Source organism: Physella acuta, unplaced genomic scaffold, assembly GCF_028476545.2.
Source record: "Physella acuta isolate Inbredline_101_S28 unplaced genomic scaffold, ASM2847654v3 ptg002479l, whole genome shotgun sequence".
Taxonomy (NCBI): domain Eukaryota; kingdom Metazoa; phylum Mollusca; class Gastropoda; family Physidae; genus Physella; species Physella acuta.
Window position 1 is genome coordinate 20,890 of NW_026733954.1, and position 22,284 is coordinate 43,173.

The 22,284-nt window shown below is 33.0% G+C and overlaps 1 protein-coding gene across 1 annotated transcript; it reads right to left on the bottom strand.

Moving 5' to 3' along the window:
• Nucleotides 1-14,140: 14,140 nt before the first annotated feature.
• On the bottom strand, nucleotides 14,141-21,734 carry LOC131933374 (alpha-(1,3)-fucosyltransferase C-like). The gene is made up of 5 exons (XM_059290153.1): nucleotides 21,378-21,734; nucleotides 20,858-20,974; nucleotides 17,363-17,457; nucleotides 14,566-14,635; nucleotides 14,141-14,445 (listed from the first exon to the last, which is right to left on the bottom strand). The coding sequence occupies exons 1-5, from the start codon at nucleotides 21,715-21,717 to the stop codon at nucleotides 14,141-14,143; spliced, it is 927 nt and encodes a 308-aa protein (XP_059146136.1). The 5' UTR covers nucleotides 21,718-21,734.
• Between the last annotated feature and the right edge of the window lie 550 nt (nucleotides 21,735-22,284).

Sequence of the window (22,284 nt, forward strand, 5' to 3'; positions counted from 1 at the left end):
GAATTTGAATTTGAATTTGAATTTGAATTTGAATTTGAATTTGAATTTGAATTTGAATTTGAATTTGAATTTGAATTTGAATTTGAATTTGAAACCTATCAAGAAAGAGTGGGAAGCTCAATAAGACTTAGCGGAGAAAAATTAAACAAAGACGTGACAATTGTTGCTATTACCTTCATATGACGTATTGCTATTTCCTTCATATGACGTATGCAACAGTTGGAAGAGAGAAAACCATTATATTCTACTACCAATTCAAGTATAGAGGCAGGATTATTATGGAGTACAGCCAGAAAAATAGCCGGTGCGCGACAAAAGTAGAGGGCACTATCTGTCGCGGCTCCCAATTGTCTTGGGCACAAAAGAAAAAGACGATGATGAATTCAGGTATAAATGAACTAACACTACCCCCCCCCCACACACACACACACTTGACTCATCATTGCCCCTATAAACTGCAATACTTGAATATTTTAGCTTAAAATAAGTTAAATTAGCCTAGTTAAATGGGGACAACACACTTGTATAGAAAAAAGTGTTGGGCTCATATTTACAATGCAAATATATTCGCGTCAGTTTTAAGTTGAGACTACATAACATAGAATAATACATTTACTAGAAAAATGTAATGTAGTGAACCTAAACATGCATCTTAATAAATAATAGTAAGAGATTTAAAGTCATACGTATAGACATTATTTCTTTCTAACCGAAAAGTTTTGTAAACATAAGTCTAGTAATTCAAGTAATATCTTACAAACACATTATATAGTTGACCAGTCAATGACAAATCGGTTCAAAATAAAATGCTTTTTTAAACCTGACTTTCCAGGGGGGGGGGGGGGGGCAGACACGTACGCCGACCCTAGGTGGTCGCTAAAATGGTTGGAAATTTTTTTTTAAAGCTGATTTTATACTGCAGTTTTAAATTATAAACAAGCTAAAGTAAGAAATGTAATGGAGACACGACTTTACATACTGATTTAACTGTTTTCTACCTTGATTATTAACTGTAAAACATATACTCTTAAGAAACAGTGACCGGCCAGATTATAGTCAAGAAAAAAAAAGTTTAAACATGTTCTTTAATTAAAATCCGAATTGTTGCATGTCTGCAACATTATGTAGTAAGGTGATAATATTTAAGACTGTTGTTGATATTGTTTCAACAAAAATGTACGTTGCACTTGTGGCAAACTGTTTGAGCTGGATGCGAATTAGCACCGGTCATTGTACTATTCCACGAGACTTAGTACTGGTCCAGGAGATCCAGGGTCCAGGCTGGTCCAGGAGATCCAGGAAGATACTCTGGATCAACAAGAGCTTCTACATTATATAATTCTTCACCTTCACTCGGATCAACTATTTCACTAATGAGGTTCCTTTGATTTATTAATTATTTTGCTGAAACTAGAAGAAAAACAAGGTACTATATAATCACCAATGCTTATGTATAAAGAAACAAGTAATTAAAAAAAGTCTAGTGACAATTTTAGCGCAATTTCCTTGTGTTATCTAAACATAGCTCTGTCGTAGCGTAAATCAAGAGCAGGGTTAGTAAAACCATTGGTTAGTTATTAAAACGTTTTTTATTTTAAAAATGTTCAGTATTTTAAATGTTTTATTTACAATAGAGTAACATGACTAAAAACCATTGCGCGCCCAGCTACCGAACGTGACGTCGCAGCCATTGAACGTGATGGCGCAGCTATTGAACGTGGTGACGCGTGTGGTGTGGCTGCATAAAATGCCTACTAATTCGGTCCAAATTTTAATTAATTAAAAAATTTTTTTGTGACCGAACGAAAGGATAATTTTGAAACCTTTCTTCGGCAATATTGTTCTAAATTATGGCAGGAATCGATTGGTACATGTTTCAAGTCGCTAAGTGGTCTGGTTGCCGAGATATGGGCCAAAAACTGCATTTTTTCAAGGTTTTTTGGCTTTTCCGGGAAATCCATGAAAGAAACCCGTAAATTTTATGGCCTATGTTCATCCTCGTAACTTGTTTAACATAATTGCTTTAGGAACTAGTCATCGATATTGCTTCGTTGAGGAGGAGATACGACTTAAAGCTGCGGACACACATCCATCCATCCATCCATCCATCCATTCATTCATACATTCATACATCCAGAAATGACGGGTTAATAAACGCAATTCTCCAGAATGGAAATTGCGCTAAAAATAGTGCAAAAGTAGGTCAACATGTATGAAGTTGCAGTACTGTAACAATCTTTTTGTATTGAATTACAAAAAAAGTTATGAATTTATTTAAAAAAAACACACAAACAGTATATAATTCTAACCTTAAGTAGTAAGGGATAATTTAAAAAAAAAAACCCAATACATGTTTATCCGATTTTACTGAACTTCGAAACACCAATGATAAATGGTAAGTTAAAAACCGTTAAAAGTATGCACGAATTTGAGATTGGCTTTTTGAAATCTGGGTGCCAGACCGGGTACTAACAAAAATTGCACCCTCCCCATGCAATTATAATTTTATTTCCAGAAACCTTCTTGAGATTATTTTGATCAACTCCCTAAAGCTTATGGCACTCGTATGAACAGTGTAGAATCGCATTTGACTTTTTTTAATATACCGTATATAGAGAAAAATCTCATTCTCCGGGGGCCACCCTTGCAAATTTAAAAGGATTTTCTGCAGAACCCTACACCTACACCTACGCCTACACGTACACGTACACGTACACGTACACCTACGCCTACGCCTACACGTAAACGTAAACGTAAACGTAAACGTAAACGTAAACGTAAACGTAAACGTAAACGTAAACGTAAACGTAAACGTAAACGTAAACGTAAACGTAAACGTAAACGTAAACGTAAACGTAAACGTAAACGTAAACGTAAACGTAAACGTAAACGTAAACGTAAACGTAAACGTAAACGTAAACGTAAACGTAAACGTAAACGTAAACGTAAACGTAAACGTAAACGTAAACGTAAACGTAAACGTACACGTAAACGTACACGTACACGTACACGTACACGTACACGTACACGTACACGTACACGTACACGTACACGTACACGTACACGTACACGTACACGTACGCGTACGCGTACACGTACACGTACACGTACACGTACACGTACACGTACACGTACACGTACGCGTACACGTACACGTACACGTACACGTACACGTACACGTACAAATTGGTTATGAAACTATCTATTAATTTATTATATTCACGTGTTGAGGGTTTAGTTTTCTATGTCTGTATTTAACATAATGATTATGCAACGACGTTCTAAATTTAGTTGTCAGATTGCTATTCACCAGAAACCGGTTTGAACTAGGCTTGTCGTAACACTTCTTTTCATTACATTACATTACGACACTAATATGCACTGGACTTTCTACTCTTCAAAACTTGAACAAGCCACGTCAGAATAAATTATTAACGCCATAATTATAACAAGATGACAAAAATACCGAACTATACCAGATACACTACATAGCTTGAGGTTGTAAGGAATATCTACATTTCTGTCCTCTACACGATTTCCTTTGTAATCTGAGTAAAAGTAATTTATCAGTCCAGATAGTTTATGTTCAAAATTCTATGTGTGTTTGTATAGGTATTTTAGAATTAAAATTATTTTACTATTGCATTACGCGAGTAGGTTGCATTCGTTTGTTTAGACTAAATTAAAATAGACAGAGATAATTGATATTAATTTATTCATTGACGTCCATTTATTCATCTTTTCAAAATATTAAGTATGCTTTTAAAATAAAAGGTACGTACTTAAGTTTAATTATTTACTCTCTCTCTCTCTCTCTCTCTCTCTCTCTTTATATATATATATATATATATATATATATATATATATATATATATATATATATATATATATATATATATATATATACATAAATTACGAAATAAGTGGACGGCAAAATCCCTTATTGGACTGCAAACTTCTATGCCAGCCTTCAACTGGGTTGAATATTTTTGATGAAACGTGTTTGTTCAACGTATCATGTGCCAATATAGTGGCTTGCAAATAGTCTGCATTCAGAATTACTTATAGGGGGAAAATTGCAGATATTTTGTCAAAGATATTACTAATGAGTTCAGTGGGCACAAAAGCCAACGCAAACAGCATTTTAGCATGAGAGCAAATTTACTATCCAGTTGTAAGAGAAGTGTTTATGTTTCCTGTGTTTTGTTAAAAAGTGAAACAGAAACACTTATTATAGTCCGCCCATTAGCCAATGCAAAGAATGTGTACAGTTGGGAAAATAATGCAGTTGCTGTTTAGCATGTACCATTCATAAACAGTGACGATTAGACTCTTATAAATTTAGGTTCTCATTAGTTTCAAATTAAAAGTTCCTGTCTTTTGACTCAGCACCAGAATCGAAGAAAATAAATTTTTGTCTATTTTGTGTCACTTTATATTGATCATGAATAATATATTTTTTCCTTTTTTTCTGGTTCTCGTCATCATTTGTATTTCTTTATATTGATATGTTTAAATTACAGGACTGCAAAATAATCATGGGTATGCATTTTTTCTTTTGTATTTAAGTTCATTTTCACATTCTCGGAAGTGATGGCCAAATGTTTTTTCCTTGTACGGCAACATCGTTTATTATTACGAGTGTGCTTTTGGACTGTTTTTTGCTGCTTGATGTCATTGTTCACTTTTTCGTCGAAAACACAAAATTATTTACACAAGCAAATAAGCCCATTTGAAGCAAGTCATAGATTTAACGTTACTAAATATTTAGAAAAGAAAGAGCAACGCTTTAAAGAAACAACAGAAGTCCATAAAAGGGTCCAGCAAACGTATTTGAACGAGAATGTTCTACGTTATGTCAGAGCGAATGCTGAATCGAAAAGGTAAATTTTCTACATCTAAAAAGCTTTGTCTGCATAGCTTTTTATGTAATACTCATTTATGCACAGTATCCTACTCTAAATCATAGTATTTTATTCACAAAAATTGTTCTGAATTGAAATCAACTAAAATGTCATTCACAACCTTGTTTGATCCAGGTTTTTTTAAAGAAACGAATTTTAAAATGTTCATTTCTGTTTAATATAGCACCAGTAATTTAACGGCACTCAAAGAAACATTTCAACCAGTCAGCAGTCAAGAAAGTTGGGTTTATTCAGCATACTACGATTATATAAACGAGGAAATCTCTTTAGTGAGAGTATTTGGCATTTTAAAGTTTAATGTTACAGTACCTGTTCGCTGTTTGGTGATTGAAAGAGGTGAAACTACAACTGTCGATGGGAAATACTATCCTTTAAAAGATCATCGTTCTTTGAGGTATAACATTTTTTAAATACATTATTAATAATTAAATACAAACTGCTATACTTCGCACAGTTAAGGAACTACAGTTCTGCTTTACGTAATGTGTAGCGTTAACCCGTTGTGGCAACTAAAGGTGCCACCCACATCACTCCTTCGACTTGCATTTTTGTTTTAGTAAGACCCCTTTCCCTATTTATTTTATTATTGTTACAGGAGAAATTATTGTTCTGTAAAAAATTATTTGATTTGGTGTCACCCATAAACTTAAGTAAACTAGAACAGGATTGCACCCCCTGCACCCTCCTTGCGGTGCTACTAAATGGAATTTAGTTCTAAGCTGTCCTGTTGAATTTTCTGGGATATGATCGTTCATCGTATTCACAGTAACTTTTAGAAATTAAACAAAAGTAAACTTAATTTGGCAATATAATTTTAACAAAGTAGGCCTATAAGTTAAATAACGCTTATTTTTTTTTATTAATGCTAGTTTGTTATCTATGAAACGCATTTTAACTTTAAAGTTTAACTTTAAAGTGTAATATATTGACGATTAAAGATGTATTTTAAAATGAAAGTTTTTTTTTAAAATGTCTTTTTAAAGTTTTATGAATATTTAGGTTTTACGCTGGATGCATTGATTGCAGCTTGAAAGAAAAAACATTTCCTGAATTTATTTCGCTGTCGTTTGACGTAAGTCAGAAGCCAACCAACTTACTGAGAGTTCAGTATCCTCAAGTCAACACAAGAAACTTTACAGTCTGCCATGCAGCTTTATTTAACAACTTTGATAATCCGGGTCAGATAATTCAGTCTTTTGAGATTAATAGAGTTCTAGGTGCAGAGCATTTTTTTATTTATAATTTTTCAATATCAAAGAGAACAGACGCGGTGCTGAGACGGTATCAAAAGCTTGGACTTTTAACAGTTTTACAATGGCCTTTGCCAACAACAGACCTATGGTACTATGCTCAAATGGCAGCTATTAATGACTGTGTATATAGAAACAGAAATATATCAAGATATGTTGTCATTCAAGATACAGATGAATTCATAATTCCGAAGTATCACAACACTTGGCTAGAAGTAATAAATTTAGTAGAAACAGAACACATAAAAAGACAAAATAACGATATATTGTCAACTATGATAAGTACCTTTGTTTTTGAATGCAGCACATACTATAACAATATCCCAAAATCTTTGTGGGAAACTATAAAATCTAATTTTTCCATAACATCAGAGGTCGAGTATTTCATGGAAAAAAATGTGGTACTTCCTTTTCTATATATCCAAAAGCATAACGTAACATACACACTTGGTTCTAGAACAAAAAGTATTGTTAGACCGGAACTAGTTGTCCAGGCCGGAATACACCACACTTTCTATCACAAACGGAAAACAGTTTTATCAGTAGTCAACTCTACACTAGCAATCGTGCACGGTTTCGGAAAATTCGGTAAAACTAATAGATTTGATACTTCGGCTTTAAGATTTGTAAACAAAACTTATCCTTGTTTAAAGTCAGCATTTGAAGCAATGGCAAATGCGATTTCTTAATTTTTTTTTTGGCTGGAATAAGCATCAATTTAACACACACACACACACACACACACACACACACACACACGCACACACACACACACACATATATATATATATATATATATATATATATATATATATATATATATATATGCTTAGGGCTTAGGGGAGTCGATGAGAATACGACAGTGTCAAATAAAAGAAAATAGTTGGATAGAAGAAAGTCTGACGAAATATATAAGAAGTGTTTCATCAATGCTTTACCAATCCTATATTATTAGACGCGTGATTTTGTTTTTTTAATCGAGTTATTTAAATGTAAACAATGCCTGTGCTTGGGTCATAAATATCGGGACACGGGTTTACCTACACTACCGCATGAAAACCTTGAGAGTACGTTAATCACTCACCGAAATAATGAGGAAGAACGTACTTTGGTGACCGCTCATGTGTCATGGACGTAGAGGGGCGCTCTAAAGAGCCCCCGATTACACTACCGCAGAGGCGCCGCGTACGGCTCTGGCTCTTTAAAACAAACATATGCGCCATAGTGCTCACAGGATAATTCAGGGCGCCAAATAGCATCCTGAAGTAATGATGCAGATTGCATCATTCGCTAAAGTGACACAAATCAACAGGATTTTTTTTTCTTTAACACGTAGAGAAAAATATTATTTGACGTGTTATAAATATCAGTGTGACTGATGATATGTATTAGCGTTGCTAATCATGTATTATTAGAAGCACGATCTCACTTTCTGATTGGATCGTCTAAAAGTATATGCTAATTGCATCATTCGCAAAGTGACGAAACTCCAAAGAAGAGTTTCCTCGCGTTACAAAGTTATTATTAAAAGTGTGACTTTTATTTTAGGACTTGAGTTGCCATTCGAAATTTAATTATTTTTGAAAATATTTTCCTTATTCCGAAAACTGTAGGCTTTGAAATTGTTACAATTTTTTACAGACAAAAGGAAACAACCCAGTTAATAATCTAACCTTGGTTAAATTATCTGATTATTCAATTCTTATTTATTTCAGGGCCCTCGGCCACCTATGTAACCCTTTAGGGGGCCGAAAGTGAAATATTTGTTAACAGTCGAATCACTCCCTAGCAAGGTGCCGGCGGACACGCCTGATTGATTTTAATGAGCGACTGTAACGCCCCATCTTATCAATTGTCTATCGCACTGTTTAGAACAGGGCGCCAAATCGAACCTAGTAGGGCGCTTCTGGTTCGATATACTCAACAATTATTGTTGCCCATCGTGTCTTTAGTCTATAACTTTTTTTTAAACGAACGTAGGCGCTATAGTGCTCGCAGGGAGCCAAGGCGCTTCCGGTCATGCAATAGCCGGGGCGCTGGCGGTTGCGCCTGTTGAAGTTTTAATGCTGAATATAGTAGTACCCTTACACGCTATGCAGGACGGACGATTAATAGATTCCAAGTGCTAACGAAAAAAGCTCCCTCGCGGGCGACTCCATTATCGAATTTTAATGATTTTGTTCACTGAAACCTTCTCGGGAGTATTCTCATCAACTCCCCAAAGTTTCATGGCACTCGGATGATCGGTTTAGAACCGCATCCGACTTTTATGTTTTATATAATATTTTTTTAGAGAAAATTGCACACTCCCGTAGCGCCGACTTATGAAATTTAAACCAAAAATAGGACTATTTTGCAGGACCCTTCCTTGGAGTGTTCTAATGAACTCCCCAAAGATTTATGGCGATCGGTTGAACGGTGTGAAACCCCAACAGACTTTTATTTTTTATATACCGTATTTAAAGAAAAAACAAATCGCGCACTGCCGGGTAGCCACAATTGCGAATTTTAAAAAAACCTCCCCAGGAGTATTCTCAACAACTTCCCAAAGTTTCATGGCGATTGGATGAAAGGTGTAATAATGCATAAAAGACAAACACACAAACACGCATACATTGTTTTATATATCATTAGATAGAAGATAGATTAAACAGATGCCTGGCTATGAATATAAAAAAACAAATGTGAAATTGAATTCCTTTCATTTTCCATTATAAATATAGACTTCATTTTTATATATTTCTTTCACTTTGCGTGCATATACATAGTTTGTTTGAGTGTGCATGTTTTTGATTTCCAATTCATGTATACTTAATTCAAAAGTAATGTAATTTATATAATTATTAAAATATAAAATGTATTGCTGACTGTTTCGTCTATTCTTGTTTTAAGAAATTTAATCGTTACCACTTTCTTTTAGGATTATCCAGATTGTAAAAAAAATAGTTTACAGCGTGAACAGCTGAATAAAAGTGTGGCATAACAATTTCAGAAATGCATTCTACGGAAGTACGCCCAGATTTCCATTCTAAATTGATTTCTTTCAGTTTTCCAATAAAGGTGTTTGAAGCTTATCTGATCTTCTAAATTCTTATTTTATTTTAGACCATATATGGTCCAAACTTTCTAGATCTAATTCAAATACCTGTTTCTTACTTAAGATTCATAACCTAGATAGGATGTATTTTAATTTTAAAACAAGTTTAGGGAACGGAAGAAAATTACCAAATTGCTGGTTTCATACATTTTTAACCTGCCTTTAGACTATACAAAATTTCGTTATCAATTTTCGTTTTCAGTCCGATTCGAAATGGAAATAAAAATTAATAATAAAAAACAACTTTCTTTAATGTCATACAACAGGATTTAACACAATTTATCAATCGTCAGACAATAAACCAAACAATACTAGCCCTAAACTCTTTTCGGGCCTAGCGGAATCTAGTTTTAAAATACTTGTTTTCTCATTTTATGTCCGTAAAAATTGTGAAAAGTGTAATTTCATATAAGGCAAGTTAGTTCAATATATATGAAACACATACGCTTTATATGTGTAATGCTTTCCCGGTTATAATTAAAATTAAGTAAACGTGTATGAGTTTCTACTTTCTACAGTGCTTTTGTAAAAAAAATTTAAAGTAACGTAGATTTTTAACATATTGGTTTAATTTTATCTAATCTATAACTAACTGGAGTTAGTTACAAACTTTAAAAATGTATTAAAATAAACTTAAATAATCAATTTGAAAAGAAATCGATTAAGCATTGGCTACCTTTAAGCTATTGAACACCCAGTGTCGTTGATAGCATTACAAAAAAAGTATCTAAATTCATCACTGTGTAATATAATGGTCGACGTGGGTTTTGTTAATAGTTCACCTTTCTGAGTAGCATTGTATAATGCCTTTATATTATATTATCTAATAAATTAAATAAAACGGGAATATTCTTAAATAACACTACGGGGGAAATATATAGCCGTCAATACTAGTACCGGTTGCCATGGAAACCGCAAAAAGGTGTGAAAACTAATACCAATTCAAACGTCTATAACTTTGTTACCATAAGAAATTTAAAAAAGCGGATGAAAGATTTAGATTTCTTAAACCAAACTACACATTTTTACGTTTGTTCATTGCGATAGCTCGTACTTAATTTTTAATACAAATTTGTACGTACATTTATGTACAAATCTTAGTGGGTGGTGCCACATAAATATCAATATTTTCTAAAGTATTGTACAATAGTAGTTTTGTAGATGGTATAATGCTAAATGCACGTGGAATGTTTCAGTTTTGTATTACAAAGGGTTCCAAAGCCTTAGCGATTTGAATGTTGAATTTTGAGTAGAAATGCAAAGTTGAGAAAACGTGAAAAGAAAGGCGGAAAAAGGCACTGTGCGTTTCCTCTTACAGAACACAGAAAAGGACTTCTATTTTATGTATGGAAGAACCATTTGGCAAAAAAAAAAAAACATAAGCGTTTATTTATGTTGTAAGTTTTAGATAGATTTTTCTGTGTAAGCAGAAAACGTATATACAACAGGTAATGAATTAATGACTATTAAGTCTTACACACCCTATCATTCGATTGTTATTCACAGAACAACTATCATCAAACCAGATTAAGTTTTTCTTGTTAGCCGGTCTTCTCACTTCAATATAATGTTTGCCCCTACTTAAATTGTAGCTTACACACGTTTATTGCCTTATGATAATAGCCTACAACACAACACTGGGTACAACGCTTGAGGCTAGACACGCCCCTCCACCCCGCCCCACCGCTCGATAGTGCGTGAAGAACCGATGAGCCATAGATTATCAATATTCATTCAATCGTGAATAACACATCTGTGTAGAAAGGGTCAACTACAGGACCTAAAAGAATGCATATCAGCTATCCCATCTAGTATTTACCGTAGTTGCTAACAAACCCTACATGGACCGAAGGGCATACACATTAACACATGTGTCGTATTCTGTCCGATGTAAAGCCTGATGAACGCGTTCAAGCCTATCACAGCATGCCGTAACAAGATTATAACCCGACCGTTGGTTGAATGGCGAGAAAGGGATGATATGGATAAAGGAGATGGACAGTACATTCTTCAACCTGATAGACATGTCCATGACGCATTGTTTCAACTTAGTATAAAGCGAAACAGTGCTTAATAGTGTTCCAGTGACAATCAAAAGTACATTTCTACACAAAGTTTCAATTATTAAACTTAATGTTGTATAACTTTAAAACAAGAAATTGAAGAGTATACGCAAATAAAGTAAACAAACGAGACAGGCGATTGTTTTGTTTATCTAGAAACAAGATGGCTGCTTAGCACGCGTGATTAGTTGCAGCATATCGTAGATTATTTTGATTTACTGTACTATTGTATGATTGGTCAAACGTATCAATGAATCTCTTCCCATTCTTTAGTTTTACGCGCATACCCTTATATGGAGTTTGACATCAAATTTTACTTGGTAGAAAACAGTTGGCTTTTTTTTAACTAGCCAAATCTTGTTACAGCGAATAACTGAAATTAACTAAAACTAACCTAACGTAATGTGATACTTTGCCAGGGAAAGTTAAGTCTACAGGAATTTGGTCAGACATTTGTTATCGTCATTAGGAAGATAAGAAATTCAACTGTGGTCAAACGTTCTTTAACGTAGTGATGACATTCTACACCTTTTTGAGGGGAGCCGGACGTTTTCCCGAAAGACACTTGCCCGAATGCCGTTTGCCCGAAGGCCGAATTCCCGAATGGACACTTCGGGCATTTGTCGCATTCGGGCAAGTGTCCATTCGGGCATTTGTCGCATTCGGGCAAGTGTCCATTCGGGCATTTGTCGCATTCGGGCAAGTGTCCATTTGGGCATTTGTCGCATTTGGGCAAGTGTCCATTCGGGAATTCGGCCTTCGGGCAAACGGCATTCGGGCAAGTGTCTTTCGGGAATTTGTCGTAGACCCCTTTTTGAGACACACAACACACTTACACACACACTTACACACACACACACACACTCACACACACAACTGAAATTAACTAAAACAAGTTTAATGTAATGTGATACTTGGTCTGGCCATTGGTATTGTCCTTTCCAAGATAAGAAATCCAACTGTGGTCACATTGATCACCATAAACATTTTAGACAGGATTTGTCTGCTTTTTAAAATAAAAAAAACTGAAATTTTTTTAAAAGAAGATTTAATTATTATTCCCTCCCACTTTTAAAAATAAATACGCTATGAAAATTAATTAATAAACAAAAAACAAAATAATTTATGTTCCAGAAAAAAAATAATTTGATACACATATGTGTTAATTATGTTTGAAATATCACATGGCTTAAATATGACAGCACAAAAACAACACAATACAGGGGAGTTTAACTCTAAACAAAAAATATAACAAAAATATAATATCTAGTCAAGACTGCCTATGAACATTAAAAGCCTTTGATTTTAAAATATTATTTAAAAATTAAATTTATAAAACCTTGGCATTGTATTTTAATGAAGATAAATTTGTGAAGAAAATGTTTAAAGTGCTGTTTTTTTTTTCGAATTTAGTAATAATTTTAATCATTAATAAAAACCTGTTAACACAAAACGAATATTTCGCTTAAACATTGGCTTCTTTATTCTGAGTATAATTAAAGTATGAAAAACAAATATAGCAATGAAGTCTACTTTAAACGAAAAATTATATTATCTTAATGAGTGTTTTATTTACCTTGTTTTACGAACATGACCTTTGTAGGCCTACAACGTAATCGCTTACTAAATATAGATATTATAAATTAATTATTTCCAAGTTTTATTTCAATTTTTTTAAAAATCACAATAATAAACTTTAAAAGATACTTCTAAAATAATTAATCTTGTAAAAAAAGAAATTGTTAAGTTATGGGAGTTCAGCGAATTGAAATTTTATCAATGTCATATTTTAATAACACTTGCATTTTATAGATATTTAAATATATGTTAATATAAATAAAGTAAACAAGGACAAGAAAAGCTGTCTCCGTACAAGATGATTTTTTTTTTATGTCTCTTCTTTAAACAACTTTCATTTACTCAAAGAAACAAAGATAAAAATACTGTCATCTTCGCAGCTGGTTTTATTTTTACCTAGGACGCTCATGTTTACATTTAAAAATGCGTGTTGCGTGTCTGGCTCACGCGTTTTCCCTAATAGAGAAACGAGGGCAGGGACGGATGTTCTAAAATTAGAACAGTCTTGTTTACAGCAACGAGTCCATTGTGCACAAATTCTACGTAGATATTTAACACATTAGTTAAATAATTAGAGCAAAACGTAGCCAACGCGGCTAATATTAATATATAATTTATATTATCTTGGGGTTTCGGCTAAAATCTAAAAAACTGTCATTGCTGAGCTATGGACGTTTTGTAAAATAACGAATTAAGAAAATGTATCAAAATAAAGTAAAATAATCTATGTAAAAATCAACAGTGTGTAATGTAATGGTCAATGTGCGTTTGTTATTGTGGTTGACTTTCTGAGTAAAGTTGTATCATGCCAATCTAAGCAAAGCTAATAAAAGAAAAGAAAAAGAAAGAAAATTGAGATTTGCAACGACGTTAAATATTCACAAACTCGAATGAAATCAAATGATAACAACATATTAGTATATAAATACATTTTTATTCTCTTTTATGAATCTGTAATACTATTGTAAAGGCTTACATTGCCATAATTGCAAACAAAATATTTAATTAGATATTTCTAATTCAAAAATTAATTTTAAGTATTTAATTTAAAGATGGAAAAATTATTATAATGACTTTACTGTGAAATAAATACATAATACAAAAAGGTATATCCCTTAATACAGTGAGTTAATTTTTATTATCAAATAAACTTATTTATGTATCTATTATACATTTTTAATTGTTTATATTTTCATTATTTATTTGCTATTTCAAAAGTAATTTTTTTTATTTCAGAATCTCAAAAGGTTTAGGTCCATGACATTGTTCCTCAAGCCATGCTTTAACATCGTATATTTTGGGTTTCACAATTTCATCCCTAATCTTGTTACAAACAGAACAGTAAACATTTGGAGTTTTTACAAACTGGTATTGATCTTTATTCCTAAGAAAGGTGCTATACCCATCTAAATCTGCACTCAAATTTCTAAGATAAATAGCCAAATCTTTAGGCGACTCAAAGTTGTTTGCATCAATAAATGTACCACCAGGTATACTTTGTGCATAGTTAGCGCCACCTCTAACAACTGGTACTGTATTAACATTAGGTACAAATATTCGAAACAGTTTTTCAGTAATGTAATCCTTACATATTGAATTTTCAAAAGATAAGAAAAACTTGTATTGATTGATTACGTTTGGCAAGCACATACTGTTTACGTTTGTCCCTCGGCAAATACTTATGTTGCTGCAACGACCAAATATATCCACATCGATGTATTTCTATGGAAAATGGAAGGAATATATAAGTATTAAATCAATATAGTACCAAACTTCGATATACTTTGCAGTGAAAGGGGATGAATGAGGTGAATTGTGTTGTTACTTGGTACTCTATCCCGTTCCTCTTTGTTCAGTTCGCGTGCTGTGAGTTGTAATAGTCCGGTTTGTACCAGTTTATGAAAGGGTATATAAGGTGTACGAAAACGTGTCAGATAGCCTAATTTTTGTCCAGATCTCCAAGGTTAGTACAGGTTAGGTTTAGACTAGTTTTTAGCCACTGTATCTTAGTTTACTAGATTGTGTATTTTGTGTTTAGACTAGACTGTGTTATGTGTAGCTAGTGTATATACTATTAAAATCTTTTAGTTTTCAACGAGCCTTTGTTTCATTCAGTCTTGTTTTGTAACCCGTTTGTGGTTGTTTGTCTTGTATATTGCGCTAAGCATCGGATCACCCGAAAGGCGTATCAGTGTGTTCACAACAACTTCCATACACGATACCTAAAACATGCAGTGTGTGATAATTCTATCGAGAAAAATCCGAAATAAAAAATATAGAATGTTTTTTAACAAGATGCAAAGTAGGGACATGTTTAATAAAGAATGAACACACCCCTTACAGCAAAAACAATATTAGATTTAAATAAGAATACAACACATTAAAAAAAAGTTAATAAAAAGTCTAGTGACAATTTAAGCGCAATTTCCTTAATTAAATTTTTAGAATTCACAGACCTACGTAAAAATAGAAAAAATCCTTTCGAACCTCCGCTCATTCGCTATGGTAAAATCCTTTCAAACCTCAGCGCTTTGCGCTAAAAATAAAAAAAAATAGAAAAAATCCTTTCGAACCTCCGCTCATTCGCTATGGTAAAATCATTTCGAACCTCAGCGCTTTGCGCTAAATTATCCTAGGCCTACACGATGCTCAGTTTAAAAATTCTTAATTAATTTTTTGTGGCCGAACGAAAGGATATTTTTGAAAACTTTCTTCCATCCATCCATCCATCCATCCATCCATCCATCCATCCATCCATCCATCCATCCATCCATCCATCCATCCATCCATCCATCCATCCATCCATCCATCCATCCATCCATCCATCCATCCATCCATCCATCCATCCATCCATCCATCCATCCATCCATCCATCCATCCATCCATCCATCCATCCATCCATCCATCCATCCATCCATCCATCCATCCATCCATCCATCCATCCATCCATCCATCCATCCATCCATCCATCCATCCATCCATCCATCCATCCATCCATCCATCCATCCATCCATCCATCCATCCATCCATCCATCCATCCATCCATCCATCCATCCATCCATCCATCCATCCATCCATCCATCCATCCATCCATCCATCCATCCATCCATCCATCCATCCATCCATCCATCCATCCATCCATCCATCCATCCATCCATCCATCCATCCATCCATCCATCCATCCATCCATCCATCCATCCATCCATCCATCGTAACGTAACGTAACGTAACTTAACTTAACTTAACTTAACTTAACTTAACTTAACTTAACTTAACTTTAACTTTAACTTTAACTTAACTTAACTTAACTTAACTTAACTTAACTTAACTTAACTTAACTTAACTTAACTTAACTTAACTTAACTTAACTTAACTTAACTTAACTTAACTTAACTTAACTTAACTTAATCTTAACGTAACTTAACTTAACTTTAACTTTAACTTAACTTAACTTAATCTTAACGTAACTTAACTTAACAATGCAACTTAACATAGCTTAAACGGGAAATGGCATTTCCATTGCAATCTGGACATATAATAATGTTTTTTATCATTTAGTGTTAATAACTTAATTTTTATCACTTTTCTAATTACATATATATATTCAAATATGGATGTTTGAGAAAATATACCTAAATCTAACTCTTACTCTAAATTTAACACTAACTCTAACCAACCCAAGACCAAAATACAAACACAAAACCAAAACCAAAAAAAAAAAACCACAAAAACAAACGCAGACGTAATGCAAACACCAACAAAAACGAAAACGCAAACACGAACCCAAGCGCAAAAACAAATCGAAACACAAACTTAAACGCAAACACAAAAGCGAAAACAATCAGAATCACAAACATAAACACAAAAACAAACATAAACATAAACATACACGAAAATGTATCGCAAACGCAAAGGCAAAAGCAAAACAACGACAACTACAAATCTAAACACAAACACAATGCAAACACAAACGCAAACACAAAAGTGCTATGTCATCGAGTTTTGACTTACGTAAACAGTTTGAAACAAGTTGTCGTTTTGAAGAAATACTTTTATACTTTTATAACAGTATAACATGGCTAAGTTGTTCCAGCGCCGAAACGTTACACAATATCAAAATGTGTCAAAATATCGATTTAGATTTTCGCAGGATTATTATGCATCATTTATATTCCGCCTATAATATAATGGTTAAGGTACAGAACGGCGAAAAGCATTACTATTTCATTTATTTTTTCTCTACGATTATAAAACTTTCTCTATACTCTGTATACAATAATGTGAAGACAAGGTATCCAAAGAAATAGAGCTACATAATTTAGTTTTATTCCGTTTTGATTAAATAGGCAACAAAATTTGAAATATTAAAAAAATGTAATCATACTTAAAATAATAACGTACCTAAAGCTACTATTAAAAGCAGTTAGGGGATAAAATCTTTGCACTTACTTGCATTTCTGAAACATAACGTTCACGCCTAGATTGAGTTTTACAATGGCTTACAATCCATAAAACTGTCTTGTTCTTTCCTTTCGCTAGTTCCACTGAAAAAAGAATTATATATATATATGCATATATATATATATATATATATATATATATATATATATATATATATATATATATATATATATATATACATATATATATATATATATGTATGTATATAAATGTACATATATAGAGAGATAGATAGTCATTCACTCTCATATTATTGGGAAAACTAGAACCATATCATTAATCACTCTTTAAATAACCAGTATATTATCCATTGGATACCATTACAAATATTTTTCGTTATAGTTATTTAAATGGTAGTGTATTATTATATATTTAAAGAAAAAATTATTATTTTCAACTAATTAATGAATCATTACATAAAAGTTTATTGTTAAAACGTTTTCATACATTTTCTCCAGTAATTTGCAATTTTTAACACAAAAGAGTTTCATAACTAAAACCATGACCATGTGTTGATAATAGTGCGGATTAGTGTTAATGGGACACCCTACTAATTTCATAAAATGTATTAATTCATAAAAAAATTAATTAGGCATCCAAATAATTCAAATTTAATGTCATAGTTTGTCCACACTACCACCGAGATGCCCCATCTTAATTGTTGGCAGGGGCGGAACTACAATTAGGGGTGCTAATCAGCTCTTTTTAATAGATTGGTACCAAACAAATTAAAAACAATTACTTCTCTTAGTGATAATTTTTTTATAAAGTACTTACTAAAGAATGAAATTGTATAAAAAGGAAATGATTTTAAAATTAATAATATAAATACCAAGAAAACCTAAAAATAAACATAACACGAGACACCATTACTTATACAAAGCTTTCATGTTTTATATTCTTTTGACCGACTAGAGGTTAGGATGTCTTATAGCAGAGATAAAAATAAAATAAAACTGATTTTCCAAACACACTATGGGACACGGCTTCCGGCTGATGGCCCTAATACAGCGAGACTGAAGATTCAAATAGTACTGTCTGTGCAGGACACCCAATAAATGGGGCACAATGTTCCATTATAACCACTGTGGATTATGTGCGCTCAACTACACATTTCAGTGGGAAACCGTCACTCCAATATTTCAACAAATGCTAAGCCTATGACAGAAACATATGCGGTGGTGTAGGCCTACTCAAACTCTTCCCAATATTCACATGTTCTGTTGTTTGTGCCCAGCTTACGCGAAGGAATCTTTCTGATTTACGGGACATCCATAAATGACGGCATGCTTTTTTTTAAGGCTAACAAAATGCCAGGCCCTCACCCCAAAATGACATCATTTATTAACAATATTAATTGATTATTAATGTTCAATTACTTCATGTACTAATAATCTAAAGATAGTCTTACCTTCCTTGTTTTAGGAATGAGATTCATCAAACTAATTAATAATATGATATAAAAGGAATATTCGCTGCCTAGTGTCTGATAAAATGTGAGAAATGGAGAATGTAAGGAAGTAGGAAGTTGGAAATTCGCAAACGATTCATTTATCTATTTGCAACTCGTGAGGCTATGAATAGGGGGGGGGGAGGGTTGGGAAGAGGGGAGCTGCGAAAGGAACTTTAAAGGGACTAACAAAGAGCCAAATTGCTTTTATCCATGTGTACCGAAGTTGGGATGGTCTCATTTTTTTCATGAGCCTATTGTAAGACACTCAAGGGAGAGAATTCAAATTTTATACGTTAACTATCACATTTTTTAAACCCTTTATCTACTTACGGTACTTATAAGTACCACTTTAATTAAGCGCCTGTATTTTTAAAATTATTGATGTTATTAATATTATTATCTCCACTGAGTCGCCGTTAGTTGGAGGGATCCATGTTTTTTGAAAATTTCTGGTGTGGCGCCAATTTCAATGTCTTGCTATATCGGTAGTTCCCAATTGTTCTGTACAGTTCTCACTCACGTTCCTGATTTCCCTTTGTTTTACCTTATTCTTGAACTTTTCATCCCCAAATATTTTTTTATTGGCACCTACAATGGTAGCAGTTGCAGGCTCGTTTTATATACTAGGTTTAGTATACTTTATTTGGATACCAAAGCCTAGTTATAGTAGTAAGATTTTATTTGTTATTTATCTTTACTGCAATAGACTGTCTTGCCTTAAATAACTAGCATTTACGTAATGTATATCTGTAGACTAGTAATAGTCCATAGTTCTGAGTATACTATAGATCTATATGTTAAATTTTAATCAGTAAACTCTGAATAAACAGAAAACAGTAGGCCACTACGGCTATCACAAAATGAGCTCACTTCTATTTATGAACTTTACACTGTAGTGTAGACTTGACATAACATTCTAGTAGGCTAGAATTATACTAGTATTTCTAGTAGTTGTGTTTTGAATGACTAGGCTCTTGTTTGTTTATGCGGCTCATTGTAATACCTATTGGAAGCTTCCAGCAAAAGCATGTTCAATCCGGCAACCGCTGCAACACCAGAAAGAACACAAACAAGAATGAGGGAGCATGACATGTCGGCAACTTTTGCTGTGTTTGAAATCTAAGATGTGTTCCGATAGAAAATCCAGTAAAAGTCATAATCATCAAAATATACTTTTGTGCTGTATTTATGTGGCGAAAATTACAAATAATGATTGTTATAATGATTGTCATGTTATTAGTTAATAAATTGTATCGTTTGGTCCTGTTTTGTAAAAAAAAACAATTTTGAAAAAAATGTCCTACATTCCTGACGGTACTTATAAGTACCAATATCTGTTTGGGGCATTAAAAAATTATGAAACGAAATTTCCTTCGACATATGCTTTGAATGTGCCAAAAGCAATTTGATAACACACTGTTTAAGAAAAAAATTTCATTCAGAACCTAATTCCGTAAATTAAGGGTTATTAAAAAAAGTAAAAAAAAACCGGAAGTGATCTCCCCTAAAATTTCTCGAATATTCTTATATAATATGTATTCTTATATGGCAACTCGGGATATAGACAATACTTTTTAATCCATTTTTTAATACATAAACTTTTTTAAATAGAAAAGAATATCGTAGAAAAAAACTGCACACCAAGTGAACGCCAAACGAAATGTGTATAATAGTGGGGAATATTATTAGTACATTATAAATTCACATGCGTTTTTTGAGAAATCGGAAAAGTTAGAGAAAGATGACTCGGCTTTCACAATAGTTTAAAAACAAAGGGAAAAGAATATAGGCTACAAAAGCGTGGGATAGTGTCTATAGAAGAAAGATAATCCAACCGCAGTAGCTGCAGTATTCAATTTACAAACGAACAATCAGATCAAAATTGCACGAACATTACTTATAACTAAAAGCAATTAATTATGGTCGGCTGTAGGCCCTAAAAGGCCTGTCCCCCTCCCCACCCTCCCCGCCCCACTCCGCACTGCTATAGAGTGACCACCATAAAAATAATGCATTAAAATAATACATACAGTAATTTTGCTGCTTGACAAGAGAAACACTTTTGATAAACTGGTATGGCAGAAAAATGTCTGCATCGACTCGGTAATGGGCTGTCAGGTTGAAAGCGTATCTCCAATTTGAAGTAGCTACAAAAAATATGACATTTTTTATAGCATGCTACATACATTTAATAATTATAATAGTATAAATATAATCGTCCGGGTATTTCGCAAAAGCCACACACTTTGCTCCCCGGATAAGGGAGAAAGAAATGTCCGCTTATGTTATCGACATACAAAAAATTACATTCTATTGGTTTGTTTTAAAAGCAAATTAAATAGTGTTTTACTTTTTTCTAAAACAAAAAATAGGACCCAATTGTATTTCATGTCCATATAAATAACGTTGATACGAGTATTTTTTAAGTAAATTTATTCAAGAATCAATATTGCGTTTTGATACATAAAAATTGTAATGGTATAGAGACTAATTACAGAAAAATAATATTTAGATATAAGAAGATAGCATAACCGTAAAGTGCAAACTCACCATTCCACAAAGCGCTTGGTAAATTTGCTGGTGGCTCTGTATCCATCAACACGTACAGCTGACCCGGCCATCTTTGTGTTGGCCTCTGCCATTCCTTCAGGTGGAAGCCCATGACAAGCACGACGTCGGTGTCTTCTGTAACGTTGTCTTGATCAAAGACACAAGCGTTGTGGCAGCATTTAGGCACATCTTTCAAGTACGGCAGCAACCAATACACCGGGTTGACCAAATGAATGGAAATAGGCAAGCCGGATTTTCGTTTGGATTTCAGCTTATAATGTGGGTTATTAGGGTTTATATCCGTATTATTTGTTTCTCTACTACCAGTACAATGTACCATTAGCGAATAGTTTTCACCGGAAAGTAAATGTGTATACGCTACTTTAAAAGAGCTAGTGTTCGTAGTAATATTTGCTAAATCAATTTTCAAAAGAAATGAATTATTGTAATTTAGCATACGCTTATTTAACCTAAATTTGTATTGATTCGAACTAGTATGATACATATATAAAACAAAAGCTACTATAGCTGAAATGGTCCCAAGAATTACCAAAGCTATTTTAAATAAATTAAGCATTTTTTAAAATTCTTGATACTTTTTTTAGTGTAAGATTAAAATTCCTGTAAAAAATGTATACATAAATATAAGTATATATATATATATACATATATATATATATATATATATATATATATATATATATATATATATATATATATATATATATATATATGAGCTTTATAAATGTAGTCTTCTAGCAAATTTATAATTAACACATTAATAAAAAATGATGTGCCTCAACTGTAAGTGTGACAACTTTAAAGTGGAATTCCAATTCGGAAAAAAATATTTTATAACTGACAGTTAAAATTACGGCATTGAGATGTCGATCAACTTACGGTGATT